We start from the raw sequence: 15,986 nt of genomic DNA, 5'->3' as shown, positions 1-15,986 counted from the left end.
ATGCATTATAAAAATGAAGACGGATTAAACATTTCTGTAGCACTGAAGGATGTGTTTAGAAAGGTTGCTGGCCTATTGCAACACTTCCATCCATCCATCATAGTGATGGTACAGCTTGTTACATATGGGCTTTCTATAAAAAGAAGTTGATTGTAAGTAGTTAAGTAGACAAAGATTTCCTATACAGCTGCAGTAGACTACAAGAATGAGAAACAAGTCCACCTTCTGTCCATTCTCTGCATGCTCTTCCTGGTGTGGTAACCTGTCCAAAGCCTTTGAGTCAGAGGGACAGAAGTCTTAATGTAGCCAAGAGCAGCTGGCATATACATATAAGAGGCTGTAGGCAGGAGTCTTTCCATTACAGGATGGATATGCACTGGGTGCATAGCTAAATCCTAAGGGGCCCTTGTAGGGTACTTCAGTCCTTCAGAAGCTTGGCTAGCTTGTTTTCTCCTAGACGTTATATAACAGCATAATCCTACTGCTGGTTATAGTTCCTAGTTTTGCTGGGAGGTAGTGGTATTGAACTATCTGAGAGCTCAGGAGCTATGGTCTCATTCCTCCTCCTCTACACAGTAGAGTCCCATATATCAGCACTGTTCCCTTTGCACTCTGTTGTATTTCCTGCACTGGTAGGAGGATGACAGTGTGATTGATGGATAATGCATCCTGATCTTTATCTTTCAATATGCTTCACGGTCTAGTTTATAATGGTCTAGCTATTATTAGAGTGAGGTTTCTTTTGGAGAAACAAGGATCACCGCAAAAGATGTTAGTGCTTCTGATTGTGTCAGGTGTTCTACAGCTGTCAGTTTAAACATCTCCTTGTCAACCTGTTCTTTCTTTTTCAGACGTTGCCAGAAGTGTGTTCAGAGCAAGATGAGCTGGACTTCCTCATGGAAGCTCTCATTATTAGGTGTGTATGAATAAAATGAACAAAGACTTATATAGGTCTGCAAAGCCCAGCACTATAAGAAAAAAAAGGTGCTTTGGGAGGTGATGTCCACAGTGATCCATATTTTACAGTAGGGACAGGCATTACTTTCCTATTCTATTCTTACAAATGAAGAAACTAAGGGACCAGATGATTAAGGGCAACATTTTCACAAAGGTCCACACTAGTTTTCATTATCCAAATTCAAAATCTTTAGGCCCAGTTTTCAGAATTGATAATAAGATCATAGAATCATAGAAGCATAGAGTCATAGAATGGCCTGGGTTGGAAGGGACCTCAAGAACTATCTAGCTCCAGCCCCCTTGCCATAGGCAGGGACACCACCCACTAGATCAGGTTGCTCAGGGCCTCATCTAGCCTGGTCTTCAACACTTCCAGGGATGGGGCATCCCCAACCTCTCTGGGCAACCTGTTCCAGTGCCTCACTGCCCTCTGAGTGAAAAATGTCCTTCTAACCTCTAATGGTTATGTCCTTCTAACCTCTGGAAAACCATTGCCCCTTGACTTATCATTATCTACCCAAGGAAAGAGTCCTTCTTCCTTTTTATAAACCCCCTTTAGGTACTGAAAAGCAGCAATGAGGTCACCCCAGAGCCTTCTCTTCCTTAGGCTGAACAGCCCCAGCTCTCTCAGCCTTTCATTACATGAGAGGTGCTCCAGTCCCTTGATCATCTTTGTGGCCCTCCTCTGCACCCGCTCTAACAGCTCCACATCCTTCTTGTGCTGGGGGCTCCAGATTTCTCTTAGAGACCAGAGCATGAAGAAAAAACAAACCTCTGGAGTTTTGGTTTGACTGAAGAGATGCCATTGACACAGTGCTGCTGTCATTTCATATGTCAGTGACTGTGTCCTAGAATCCAAGGAAATAGTTTCCTATCACATTAAGGCCTGGAGAAATTAGGAACAATTAGCACTTGGCCTTGAGGAATATCCCTTCAATAAGCTGATCCCTGTATCAGTATGTTATTTGGAACAATTTTGCCCTATCCCAGCTTCTACCCCAGGAGAGGGAATGCAGGGATAAACTCTTAACAGATATTTTCTGCTTCGTATGACCCACAAATCTTGCTGTAGCACAAAAAGGATGCAAAATATAGGAAGCCACTCCTTCAATCCACTCCTCCTCCAATCACCGTTTCTGCACTGTGTAGACAGGCGGATTGCAAGGGTAGCACTTTGCCTTTATCCAGTTACTATGCCTTTGGGATTTGTTACTTATTCTGAAAACAAACACAAAAACAAACAGAAAAAAAAAAACAAACACAATTCCCCACAGCAAAATATTTTGATTATTTTCTATAATTGTGCTTTTTGGATCAAAGCTGATCCATTATTGAGCCTCCCTGTCTCCGCAGCAAGTTCAATCATCAGAATATTGTGCGCTGTATTGGAGTGAGCTTGCAGGCACTGCCCCGTTTCATCCTGCTAGAGCTTATGGCTGGAGGCGACCTGAAATCGTTCCTGAGAAAGACACGGCCTAGACCGGTAAGAAAATTGAATTGTATTTAGTACGTTGATGACACAAGGCAAATAGGTAACTATAAAAAGACTAATCCATGCAGCTACTATTTCCCAGCATTTTAGAGAGTCAGAGTTTTTTATTACTAGAAGGCTGATCTGGAGGAAGTATATTGTCTATATCTGTCATATAGGAAACAAGTGTTGTTGGGGTTACACAGAGGAGCCTCATGCCTGGACTTTGCTAGATAGCATTGCAGACACTATCTAAAGAATAAAATCAAAATCTTATATACATATATATGTGTATATATATATACTTGTATATATATATATATATACATATTTTAAACTCTGCTCTTACCTACCTGTGGATGTGGTTGCTGAGCCACTTTCCATCATCTGTCAGCAGTCATGGTCAACTGGAGAGGTCCTGGATGACCAGAGACTTGCTAATGTGAAGCCCATCTATAAGAAGGGCAGCAAGGAGGACACGGGGAACTACAGGCCTGTCATCCTGACCTCGGTGCCAGGGAAGGTTGTGGAACAGGCCATCCTGAGTGCAATCACACAGCATGTGCAAGACAACTGGGGAATCAGGCCCAGCCAGCATGAAAGGCAAGTCCTGCCTGACCAACCTCTTCTCCTTCTATGACCAGGTGACCGCCTGGTGGATGAGAGAAAGGCTGCTGACATAGTACACCTAGACTTCAGCAAGGCCTTTGACACGGTCTCCCACAGTATTCTTTCTCCTGGAGAAGCTGCAGCCCATGGCTTGGGCAGGTACACTCTGTGCTGGGGTAAAAGCTGGCTGGATGGCCGGGCCCAGAGAGTGGTGGTGAACAGAGGGAAATCCAACTGGCGACCAGTCACCTGTGGTGTTCCCCAGGGGTCGGTGTTGGGGCCCATCCTCTTTCATATCTTTATTGATGATTTGGACGAGGGAATTGAGTACACCCTCAGTAAGTTTGCAGTGACACCAAGTTGAGGGGAATTGTTGATCTGCCAGAGGGTAGGAAGGCCCTGCAGAGGGACCTGGACAGGTTGGGTCAATGGGCAGAGATCAATGGGATGAGGTTCAACATGGCCAAGTGTCAGGGCCTGCCCTTTGGCCACAACAACCCCGTGCAGTGCTACAGGTTTGGGGCAGCGTGGCTGGAAAGCTGTGCAGAGGTAAAGGATCTGGGGGTGCTGGTTGATGCTCGCCTCAACATGAGCCGGCAGTGTGCCCAGGTGGCCAAGAAGGCCAACGGCATCCTGGCTGTGTCAGGAATGGTGCAGCCAGCAGGACTGGGGAGGTGATCTTCCCCTGTACTCTGCTCTGCTGAGGTCACAACTTGAGTGCTGTGTTCAGCTTTGGGCCTCTCACTACAAGAAGGACATTGAGGCCCTGGAGCGTGTCCAGAGAAGGAGCAGCTGAGAGAACTGGGGTTATTTAGCCTGGAGAAGAGGAGGCTCAGGGGAGACCTCATTGCTCTCTGCAACTACCTGAAAGGAAGCTGTGGGGAACTGGGGGTTGGCCTCTTCTCACAGGTAACTAGTGACAGGACTAGAGGGAATGGCCTCAAGTTGCAGTTGCAGCTGGGAGGTTTAGGTTGGAAATTAGGAGACATTTCTTCTCCGAAAGAATGGCTAGGCATTGGGATGGCTTGCCCAACACAATGCAAGTCACTCATGTGGAAAATTGTCAGTTTATGACAGCCAGGCCTACTCTGTAAGTTTCAGATTCAAGCTTCTCCATGGGTCCAGCCCTGAGGGGTTTCTCCATTCCATTTTTAATGAAGTTCATATCCATTACAGGATATCTCCATCCCTCTCTTCTGGATAGAGGCAGTCCTGGTAGATCCAGAGATGCCTGAAATAGGAGCATTGCAGAATTGTCTATTCTAAGAAGTTCAGTGCCAGTTTTTCTCACTCATAGCAAAGCAATCAAAGAACAATTCTGGAAGATAAATCCTAGTTTCCTGTTGTGTTGTGCAGCCTGTTGCACAGAGCAGTGATTACAGTGAACAATACACAGAATTTCATTCACCTTTTGCAAGATTCAGCTGCCGAAGGAAGGTGTCACATTAGTGACACGTTAGTGCTTCTAGCATGCCCCCTGCTCTGAGCACTGTCCATTCATCTAGGGAGCAAAAGCTGTAAACAGCTGTGAAGTGAATTCTTTGCTGCCTCAAGGCTGCATCTCTTGCAAAATGAATCCAAACCCTTCATTTTTCAAACAAATTACATGGCTAAAGCATCCTTGGCTGGGCAGTCACATCTGTTTTAGCAGCATAAAAGGTGGAAGGAATTCATCCAAGAAGGGAGAGAGGAAGGAAAAGAAAAAGAAAGAGGGAGAGAAAAGCTATGTTGGTCAAATCAGCTTGTTTTCAAGGTACAGGCTGCCTTGCAGCATAGCTCAGGTCTGCAGTTGATTACGCAGTAAAGAACGGGGATTTTTGCTCAGCTTTCACTTCAGGTTTTTGAGCCTTGCTCAGATGTAGAGGAATGGGTAGTCTGAGGTATTCATTTCCCCTTGGTTGTTCCCTGAAGGGTGGGGGGGTGGGAGGGGAAGGCACCGGCATCCTCTGTTCCTGTAGCTCTGTTGGAGCTGGTGAGTCACTTCAACTCAGAGAGGTGAAAAAGACGATTCTCCTCTCCCCCAGATAGCGTTTGGTGGGTGGGGGAGAGGCTTTCATGTTTTTAGGAAATGGCTATGCTGCATAAAAAGGGGGGGGAGGGAGGGGGACACACAACAGTCCAGACTTTTAAAGTCTTAAGCATATATGTATATAGACTTAAGCATATATGTATATATATGCAGTGAAGTATGCTGAGTAAACTATAACATATAGGCAGGTGATATGTAGTCATTTTGTTTTATGACACCACACAGAAAAAACAAGCTTTGTTTATTTCAATTATTTCATTAGTCAAGCACTGAGGCCAGGTCTTTCCTAACCTCTTAAGAAAACATGAGGACTTTTTTTTTAGGTTTAGATAATGTCCAGTATTTAGCTGTTGCCTGCAGAGCTTGCTGCAGAGCACAGACTTATTTTCAGTCCCAGTTAGTGGTGCTTTAGAGCAAGTGGCTCAGCACCACATCACTCTGAGTAGTTTCTTTACAACTACAGCAGACAGGCTGGTAGATACAGCAGTCTCTATTACTGGAGAACTGGCGCTGGCTTGTTCATCAGTAAGAGAGACCCATGCACAAGCGTGCCTTTTGAGCACTGGGCAGAATGGTAAGCGTCAACAGAGAGAGGGTGGGAGAGGTTTGCTTAGTCAAATATCTAAGGCCCCAGATAAACACTTACCAGGCAAATGGCTGCTGTGGAATAAGCAATCACTGCCACCCAGCTGTTTGTTGTCTGCCCTCTGGCAGAATTAGTTCCCTCCTCCCCCACAGGATTGGCCACAGGGATCACTGGTTAACACCTCAGAGCAGAAGCTGGTGGTTTGGTTTCAGCCCACTATGTGAGCTGTTGCTCAGCCTGCCCTTTTCACAAAAGCATCTGTCCCCTGCTGGCTAAGGCCATAGACTTCATCAGAGGCAGAGGCAGTTAGCAGCCCTCATCTTCCATAGCCATTGGCTAAGCAAACCTGTGTCAATGCTCTGAGGGGCAAGATAAAACCTACACGGATGTGTAGGAGGGAAAGAGTAAATGTGACTCATGCCATTATACAAAATGTCATTCTCAATGTTGAAGGTGACTTTAGAGAAGAACTAGAAATGATATAAGGAAAGTGTCTGAGGGCCAGTTCAGGCAACATACCTCCTCAAAAAAAAAAAAAAAATTATCATGCTGAAAATTCAGAAGTGTCTCCCATGAGAACTGGGGGAAATCCATTTGTGTCTTGCAAAACAGAGGGAGAACCTTAAAGGAGAATCCTGATGGAGCTGGGAAATTTCATCCAGCTGTTCTCATTCTGTCTGGGATTTGTATGACATCATGCCTGCGTGTCCTGTGTTGTATCAATGACCGATCATGCTGTGTTCTTGCTTTTAAGCCATATTTGTCCTTTGTCTTTTGGCAGAACCAGCCTTCCTCCCTCTCCATGCTGGACTTGCTCCATGTGGCTCGTGACATTGCTTGTGGGTGTCAGTACCTGGAGGAGAACCACTTCATTCACAGGTAGGTGAAGGCATCTGTGTCAGCAAGGGCATGACTTGCAGACAGGCCAGAGGGACTCCTAATGCCCTGTTTGATATGTTTATGTCCTGCTGCTCTCTAGTGGCTGAACAACTTTAAGCAAGGCAGATAAAGTCAGAACAACAGAAGCAATTAACAGAAATGCTGCTGTAGATCAGGTTGCAAAGGTCTGTAGTTTTATCAGAGATCCTGAGCTCTTTTTTTAGTGCCTGCACTTATGCAGCCAGTTTGGCTACTTGGCAAAGGGAAACATGATCTTGTGACAGAAGTCTTCAAAGCCCTCCCCGTTGTGAATTTTGCTTAGTGTCTTTTTGTTCATCCTGGAGCCCTTTTCTCCTCCCTCTTCAAGAACAGCTGTACAAGTACAGCCAGAAGTACACCTTGTGACTACTGTTATCTGCTCCTGCAGAACAGGAGGGAGGTAAAGCTGTCAGCAGTTGTTCTGTGGCTCCCACTAGTCCAGTACTGCTGCTGTTCATGATGAAAGTGCGTGGCCACTCATCAGAAGAGCCCAGTACCAGCATGTGGCTTTGCAAGGGGCTGTGAAGTGCTATGGCCAGACTGTAGTTTGCTTTTCTGAGTTATCCACAAGGGGTGCCACCATGTTATTCAGGTTTCAGGGTGTACTTCAGCTCAGCAGGGATGGAGATGAAGCTTTACCTGCATGCACAAATTCAGGCCCATACCTGTCTTCAAAACACTACCTGCATGTTGTTCTTCCTGTCTCTGATAGTACGGTGCTCGTCTGACAACATTTGAACTGGCATGGTAGGAGCATGTCAGTGGATCACTCCCCAGATATCTTGATGCTAGGACTGGTACATTGCTGAAATCAGCTGCACTGCTTGCAACTCCCTGGAGAAATTAAGTGAAGTTTAAGGAGGAAGTCTTTAAGGAGCGGAACTGCTCAAACTGTTGGGGGAGATTAGAATTTGGGACATCTCTAGTTACACTGACTTTTCTGGGTGGTCTCTACACCTCAGGAAAATAGGTACTATTCTGCAAAGTTATTAAATGATTAAGTGATTCTTCTCTCACTCCTGTTTTTCTTCCTTTCCTTGTAGGGATATTGCTGCCAGGAACTGCCTCCTTACCTGCCGAGGGCCTGGAAGAGTGGCTAAAATTGGAGACTTTGGCATGGCCCGGGATATATACAGGTAACAGCTAAAGCCAAGGGTATCCACAAGTGGAAGCTCACTAAAATGAGAGATGAGCAGTGTTCATGTAGGACAGCAAGCTCACATGCTGCTGTGTGCTCTAGCAAGACAAGAGTGGAGACACCCAACCCCAATGAATCCCAACTAATATTTTAATTTATTTTTTGCCTTCACCTGTATTTGAACTGTGCTTTGAACTGTGCTTTGGAGACTTTTCACACCCCCTAAGAGCTTTCTTCTGTGTAATGAAGCCTCATGGCTATGGAAGGCTTTTTTCTTCCCTCTCATACTCTGTCCACAGTTTCTTGCCTGTACTTTCTCCACGCTGAATGGCACTAATGTGCCTTTCTGTTTTGTGACCCTAAATCTTTTTGAGTTTAATCCCTCTGCTTGATACTACCACTCCCACTTTGGTTTGGTGTCATCAGTAAATCTCTGCAATTTAATGCAGGTAAAGGAGGAAGGTGCAGAGGAAGGTTAGAGAAATGTAATCACACAAACTGGAATTCAGCCAGGACACAGGGTTAACTACTCTGATGTTGCAAGAATCATCAGGAAGCCTTTAATGACCATGAGCAGTCAGGGCTGCAGTCTGATACCTCATCTTCTAAATAGCACCTCTAGCTATAGCACCATGTGCTGCTGTGCTGGGGAATTGATTTGCCTCTGACTCAGAGGAAGAAAAGCCTTGTACTCAGTCATATACACTGTTTATTCTAGAGCTTCAGCTTCTCTTTTTCCTGCTTGGGGATTCTTCTGTGCAATGACTAAGCCAGGCCTGCCTCTGCTTAGCCTGAGGTCTGCCAGTATGACAGCCTGAGGTGATGCTAACAGAGTGCTACTTTCAAAAAACAAGTGTATGAGAACTGCCTTTTTTTTTTTTCTTTTTTCTTCCCTATCTCCCTTTTCACAAAAAGACCCTGCTCCTCTGTCATATCGGACTCTGCTGGGAAAAAGTAACATCTGTCACACACATACAGTCAGCAGAACCACCTGTCAAGATGAATGCTTTGGTGCTGAGTTTTCAGAGTTGCTTTTGAAGTTTGCACGTTCCAGTGTCTGAGAATACCCTTCAGATGCTCAGGCTGCATAGTTATGAACAGTGATACTGACTTGCATGAGCAGTCTACTGTAACCAACAGCACAGGACTTGGGGCTTGTAGGTTTTATTTTAAGTGAAAATCACAAAATAAATGAAGTACCTTCTGTCTCAGGAGCATAAGAAGTGATTTTTCTATCTCCTGTCCCAGGTAATAATGGCCAAACTTTCTCCTTCTTGTTTGTTGGTCTTAATAAGGGTTTGGGATTCCACTTGCAGTGCTGAAGACTGGGTATATTTGGGAAAAGCTTTGTTTATTTTTGATAGGGATGCTTGAGGTGATGACTTGTGAGATGAGGTGGAGATCCTGTTGTGGCTGAAAAGTGCAGGATAATTGCTTTGCCAGCAGCATCTTACTATGTGAGTAAGTCACTTGAGTATGCATGTAGATAAGAATAATTCAGGTTCACTGGATCAAGCCTAAGGTGAGGGAGGTTGCAAAGCAGTCCTTACACAGCCTGCCCATTTCCACTGTTTTTTTGAAAAGAAACAGGCCTCTTCAGCATTTTCTCTGCCATGCTGCTTTGCCTAAATTAGTCTGTCCTCCAGCTGATAACGTTAATATTCATAGTTATACAAATCCTGAATTAATAACACTTTCTGAATTCATGGCTGACTCTGTTTTTCTTGTTTTCTGCAGAGCCAGCTACTATCGGAAGGGTGGGTGTGCAATGTTGCCTGTCAAATGGATGCCTCCCGAGGCTTTCATGGAAGGGATATTTACATCAAAAACAGACACATGGTTTGCTTCCTTTACTTCTTCATCTGTGTGTGCATGTGTGTATGCCTGTCTACTGTAACTTTTTTTGTAAGGTCTTAATATTTTGTAAAAAACACATTCCTATTCATTTTCCCTTTAGGAAAAAAGAAAAAAAAAAAAAAAGCAAGGTCCTTCAGAGCCATTAATCTTGTAATCTTGGAGAACATGAGGGAACAGAAAGGTCAGCAAAGGCAGGTGTGCTGGGGAAGCAAGCAGGCAGGGGAGGAAGAGTGAGGCAGATGTAGGCACTGCTTTAAAATCATAGAATGGCTTGGGTTGGAAGGGACCTTAAAGACTGTCCAACTCCAAACCCCTGCAAAGGCCCCATCCAACCTGGCCTTGAACGCTTCCAGGGATGGGGCATCCACAACTTCTCTGGGCAACCTGTGCCAGTGCCTCACTACCCTTACAGTGAAGGATTTCCTCCTAATGTCTAATCTAAATCTGTCCTCTTTTAGTTTAAGACCATTCCTCCTTGTCTTGTCATTATCTACCTGAGTAAAGAGTCTGTCTCCATCCTTTTTCTAAGCCCCCTTTAAGTACTGAAAGGTCGCACTGAGGTCTCCCTGAAGCCTTCTCTTCTCCAGGCTGAACATCCCCAGCTCTCTCAGCCTTTCTTCTAGGAGAGGTGCTCCAGCCTTCTGATCCTGCAGCAGTGACTTCCACATTGAGCATGGACTGCAAGGAGCAGTGCTGACTGTACATGTATTTCATTACCCCTCACTGATGATGGTCATTCCTGTCTCCTTCATTTTGGTTTCCTTCTCTTTTGTATTCAGGTCCTTTGGTGTACTGCTCTGGGAGATATTCTCTTTGGGATACATGCCCTACCCTAGCAAAAGTAACCAAGAGGTTCTGGAATTTGTAACCAATGGAGGAAGGATGGATCCGCCTAAAAACTGCCCTGGCCCTGTGTATGAGATTTTAACTTTGATGCATTCATGCAAATACATTTCTGGTTTTAATATTGTTCTCTAGTCAAAAGTTAATGACTTTTGAGATTGATTTTATCTTGGCTGGTCTCCCTTATTGCACTTTGATTGCCAGTGACTTCTCTGCCAGGTAATTTTTCTGTTTTTTTTCGGAGAAGAATTCAGGACCCCTTTCAAAAGTACAAGATACTGCTTGTTTGGTCAAAGGTCTTGCAATATTTCTGTCCTAGACTGACTGTAAAACTGCAAGTGTGTAAGCTTGTTCACAGGTAGGAAAAACTGGGTTCCAGTGCCTGTGCCCCTGCCTACCTTTAGTGAATCGCCCAAGGATTTCAGGCAAATGGGTTATTTCTCTAATGGGCTGTGGATTTCACCCCACTGGTGGCCACATTTCAATGGTTACCAGTACATCGGGTGTCTGACTTTGGGGAATGCAGAGTACTCTTTATTAATGAGAGTGGCAACATGTGCTTAGGGTTTCTAGTCCGCAGTGACTACCTGTTAAGTATCAGCAGGATCTGCCATTTATGAGATCTCTTGTTCGGCTCTTTCAGGTATCGCATTATGACCCAGTGCTGGCAGCACCAGCCTGAAGACAGGCCAAACTTTGCCATAATACTGGAGAGGATCGAGTACTGCACTCAGGTATCTGTTCATTCATCTCCCATGAGATGGGTGAAGACGTTTCCAGCTGATGAAGAGTTTAGGCAAGCCAGAGTGTGAGATGAGAAGGTGGCACTGCATTACTGCAGTCATCAGTCCAGGAAGGCTGATGTCAGCCTGGGACCAGTTGATGGGACATTTGCCCCATCAGGTGGTTGATCCTTCTGTCTTTCATGTCCAAAAGGGTGTATGGTTACACAGATCTACAAATAGCAGACCAAATATCTCTCCTGCTTATGAAGACACAGATTTTTTTACCATCATTTTTAGCTGACTAGTATAGAGCAGAATAGCTTGGAAAATGTTTTGCTGCCTGCCTCAGTATGGGTTTGTTGTGTCACCTCATGCAATTATTCTTCTCAGTCACCTTGCTTTCCCTCACTGTTTGGGAGGCTTGATCAGTTTTTCATGAGTGTTTGGATCCTGGGATTGAGAGGCAGTGTTTTCTGTTACCTATAGATTGCCTTGGTGTCTAGCAATAGTTAAAGATTACCCAGATTACCCTGTTTCTCTCAGTTTAATTTTCAAAACTGCTTAAATAGCTCAAAACTGCTGTATCTGTGGATTTGGGCTTCAAAGGATCTGTCAGTGCTGCCTTCTGCCTGCATTCTCACTCCTCCCTGTTGAGTGGAGGCAATACATTCATGGCTGAAACTTTCTCAATATTAACTGAGAATGTTATGAACTTTGAGACAATATAGATTCCAGAACAACATCCCCACAGGAAAATCTGGCTGGACATTTAAAAAAAATGTTTTTCATTGTTTTTTTGCTCTCTGCTGTTCTGTGGTAAATTCTAGTGTTGCTCTTTTTTTTTTTTTAAGAGTCCAATTTTATGGGTATCCCATTGTCTTTCATGGCTAATTACACTTTCAGCTTCCTCTGCACATGGAATGTAGGTTGTAGATGGTCTGGGAAAGGTGGTCTCTAATCACAGCAATGACAGTTGTCAGATGTCTCAGGTTTTTAATGAGTCTGAGTATGTGTGATGGCAGCAGACATGGAGAAATTCTTATTCGTCTCTCCTGCAGGATCCAGATGTCATCAACACTGCTTTGCCAGTAGAATATGGCCCGTCAGTTGAAGAGGAAGAGAAGGTAGCGATACACCCGGAAGACCCAGAAGGAATTCCTCCTCTCTTGGTTTCTGCACACCAAGACAGAAAAGATGACAAGCAAACTCTGCCATCTCCACCACCCCTGCCATCAGCCATCACTGCTGGAAAAGCTTTAGGGAAAGCGGGAGCCTTGGAACCGCCAGTCCCTGGGAAGGTGCAGTCAGCTTCAGCTGGGGGACATATCAACATGGCCTACACCCAGTCCAACCCCCCTTCTGAGCTGCACAAAGGCCGGGGCTCCAGAAACAAGCCCACCAACCTCTGGAATCCAACCTATGGTTCCTGGTTTGCGGAGAAGCAGGCCAGCAGAAACAATCCTCTGCTGGAGAAAGAGATGCCTGAGAGGGAGAATTTGGGACACGAAGGAAACTGTACTGTGGGGCCCAACATTGTGACTGGCAGGCTACCAGGCTCCTCCCTGCTATTAGAGCCATCTTCCCTAACAGCAAGTGTTAAAGAAGTGCCTCTCTTTAGGCTCCGTCACTTCCCCTGTGGGAATGTCAACTACGGATACCAACAGCAGGGCTTACCTTTGGAAGCCTCCACGCCACCTTGTGCTAGCAGTTACGAGGACCCCGCCCTTAGAAACAAGAGCCACATAACCCAGCATGGGCCTTGAGAGCCCTCTACCCTCTTGACTTTTCCACCTGTGGCCCCAAGCCTTGAGGAGATGTCCTGTTACCCAGTACGCCACAAGCAAGGGACGTGACAGCATTACCTTCTATTTGTGCCAACTTGCTCCAAAAGTGCCACCTTCAAAGCTGTAATTTCAAATAACCCAAGAGGCTTCAAATCACCAGAGCCCCAGTACAGTAAAAGAAACAAGGGGGAGGGCGGGAAGAGAAAGGAAACAAATGTTAACTGCGAGGCCCAGCTTCCTATCGCATTAACTCATACGCATGGTTGTTGTCATGCCCTTCCTGTGAGCTTTTCTTAGTTGTGCATTCTCTGCTTAAGCGTAAAGCCACAGCTCACTGCCTTGAGTGTTTCAGGTCTGGGATTTTCCGTGCCAAACTTGTTGTTGCTAAGGAATGCTTGGAGAGCACCTGCAGCTGGCAGAGGTTTTAGTGGGTTTGGGTAGAGAGCATCCTTCATCCAAAGTGAGAAAGGAGACAACTTTGGTGACACAATGGCACTTTCCCAAGTTGTGCTCCAGCTCCAGCCTAGTTGTTGAAAGTCCTTGAATGTATAGTAGTTATGGTGGGATAGCAGGGCAATAGAAAGCCTGGTCGTACTGAATTGCTTGAAAGAAGCAACAGGAAGCATAGAGGACGGGTGAGATGCTGTGAGGCATTGTGGTTTGGTGGGGGCGGTTGTTGGTTTTCTCTGTGTTGTTTGTTTTTCTCCTGTGCTTAAGCGCTAAAACTGAGTAAATCCCTGTAAAAATCCTTCTGGCCTACAGAAGTAGGAATGTCCTTCATCACAACTTGTGCATGTCACATGGAACCGAAGTGAAGCTTTAAAGGACCATGATTATGACAGAAACTTCAGCTGTGCCCTGAAAATGAACAGCCATCTGCATATCTCAGAGGTTTAAAGTAGCCTTTCACATACCGTGTACAAGCAAGAACAACACAAAGGCCGTTGACATTGTGCCACAATCCAGATGCCAGATACTGTTTGTATTTGAAGGGTTTAGAGCCCTTGTTTTTTTAACAAAATATGTGTATGATCGTGATTTAAAAGCAAACACTGTATTCATTTGTACACCTTGTGCATGAAAAACATTCCAGTAACTGTATTGTCAAAACATAGATGTAGGAAATGATTCATGTGTAAAGATGTGCATTAGTAACTTTAACTCACAGGTGCACGGAGCTGTTATAGCACTAATGAAAATTATCTGAAAAGAAGGTGCCTATTTCTATAGAAATGAGTCTTCTGAGGCATCAGCAAAGGAACATGAAGGTGTTCTTCAGGCCAAGACTCTTCCTTCAGTGAAGTAATTCTGAATCTGGCCCTGGCTCCAAATATTGAGGTAAGCTTTCTGTCTGCTTAAGCAAACCAACCAGTATCTGCATTTACATACCGTTAACCTTTGAGATATGCAGCTGGCAATCAGAGGGCTTGGTTTGGGACACCGCCCTTGTAAAAAAAAAAAAAAAAAAAAAAGTAATTGGGGGTAAGGGAGGAGCACAGAGAGAAGTAGCGTTCTCTCCTAACCTGCTTTTCTCACATCTCTGGTATGTAGAACTATTTTATTTCTTTGCAATAATGCCAAATTGTGCGTGGTAGTCAGTTAATGGAGATGTGCTCTTGTGTTGACAAGCTTGAGTGAGGAGCTGCCAGTGATCCATTGCACCGCTGCTGCATGAGCTTGGTGGTGATAACTAAGGTTACCTTTGGGTGTTCTGCTGCTGTATGCGAGCTGCTTTAGCTTGAATTAAGAAAATATTTGTGATTGGTGAGGTTGCTATGTTTGTAGTTCTATTCATGCCGCTAGCCACTGGAGAAGGAGTCTGTCTAGCTTAAGACTGTGTTAGTGTCTCACTGGCCACTCTTTCTACCTCAGTAAAGTCAATGAGGTAGGTTTGTGGAGTCTCAGGAAAGCTGATTAATTCAGCAGGTAAGCACTATCAGAGAATTTTCTTGCACCACAATATTATTCACATATAATAGCAATTTTCATTTGAATATTCTTGCTTTCTCATTTTCAAATGGGTTGCAGCTCCTCATTGTTTTCTGTAGCTCATCTTTGCATAGGAGTAGAGTTTTTGCTGTCCTGCCTCTTACGTGTGACTGAGGACAGAATCTGAACTGTGTACTGACGGGTATTCTTACAGAATACACAAGAACAAAAACATTGAAAGTTAATGATCTTTGTTGAGTTGAAATTACTCTTATATCTGAGGCAGCAGCTCTGCTGCCGCAGAAATGCAGATAACCTACCAGGTTATGATGTAGCATTCTTAGAGAAGCTTAAAAGAACAAGCAGCAAAATGTGATGCATGCTTAAGGAGCATGCTTTCTCCAGCCATGGTGATAGCATGTGTACTACGCTGCTGTTTGTGCTGTGCAGTTACATTATCATAAAAGTTTGAACAAAATAGTCTCACAGAGTGAACATTGTAAATGATGAAGGAGCACGTTACTGCTTCTTACCTATGCAATATGTGAGGAAGATAACTGGTCAGGCAAAATGGTGAATTACTACTGAAATTCTCCAGTCCATTGGGTATGGTTCTTGCACTAGCAGTTGGCTTTAAGTAAGCTTCCTTCGTGTCTCCAAAGTGAAATGCTTTTTTTGGTTGTTTTTATTTTGTTGTTGGCTTTGGTGTTTTCTGTTGTTGTTGTGTATTTTTTTTTTTAAAAAAAAAAAAACCTCCCCTGCCTCTTAACACTTGAAATGGAGAGGACTTTAGAACTCCAGTTTGTACTTCTTTTTAATGTAAAAAAACATCTCTGAGCTCGCCCACAGTGAGCATTTAGTTTTGTGTACCAGGTTGCTGTCTAAGCTCCAAGCCCCAGTTTGCACAAACTGCTCTGTAAGCACTGATGCTGATCAAAACACGATACTCAGAAACAAAGTTTGGAGATTTTGCATGTCTCGTTTCTTAGAATCAATGACAAATTATTTCTATGAATTAATTGACTGGACCAAAGGGTTCTCTCCCACTTCCATGCAGGCTGCGTCAATGACAGTTTCCTGGTCACTCTCTGATTGCATTAACTTCAAATGAATGAATGTATGTCCTGTTGCTGAAATCAT

General features: G+C 44.5%; 1 protein-coding gene across 8 annotated transcripts in view; it reads left to right on the top strand.

Annotated features, from left to right (window-relative positions):
- The window catches only part of ALK (ALK receptor tyrosine kinase), a 284,889-nt gene extending 269,308 nt beyond the window's left edge, over positions 1-15,581 (top strand). For 7 of the 8 annotated variants that reach the window (XM_068675869.1, XM_068675867.1, XM_068675870.1 and 4 more), the window contains 8 exons: positions 852-916; positions 2,311-2,440; positions 6,434-6,531; positions 7,614-7,706; positions 9,446-9,547; positions 10,345-10,479; positions 11,052-11,142; positions 12,192-15,581. In XM_068675869.1, the coding sequence (XP_068531970.1) occupies positions 852-916; positions 2,311-2,440; positions 6,434-6,531; positions 7,614-7,706; positions 9,446-9,547; positions 10,345-10,479; positions 11,052-11,142; positions 12,192-12,896 (1,419 nt within the window). In that variant the 3' untranslated portion in view covers positions 12,897-15,581. The remainder of the gene's footprint in view (positions 1-851; positions 917-2,310; positions 2,441-6,433; positions 6,532-7,613; positions 7,707-9,445; positions 9,548-10,344; positions 10,480-11,051; positions 11,143-12,191) is intronic. The other variant, XM_068675868.1, reaches the window with a different exon arrangement.
- Positions 15,582-15,986: the final 405 nt, after the last annotated feature.

The sequence above is a fragment of the Anas acuta genome, chromosome 3 (assembly GCF_963932015.1).
Source record: "Anas acuta chromosome 3, bAnaAcu1.1, whole genome shotgun sequence".
Lineage (NCBI taxonomy): Eukaryota > Metazoa > Chordata > Aves > Anseriformes > Anatidae > Anas > Anas acuta.
Note: the sequence above shows the minus strand (reverse complement) of the source record. Positions and strands in the feature narration are given on the sequence as shown.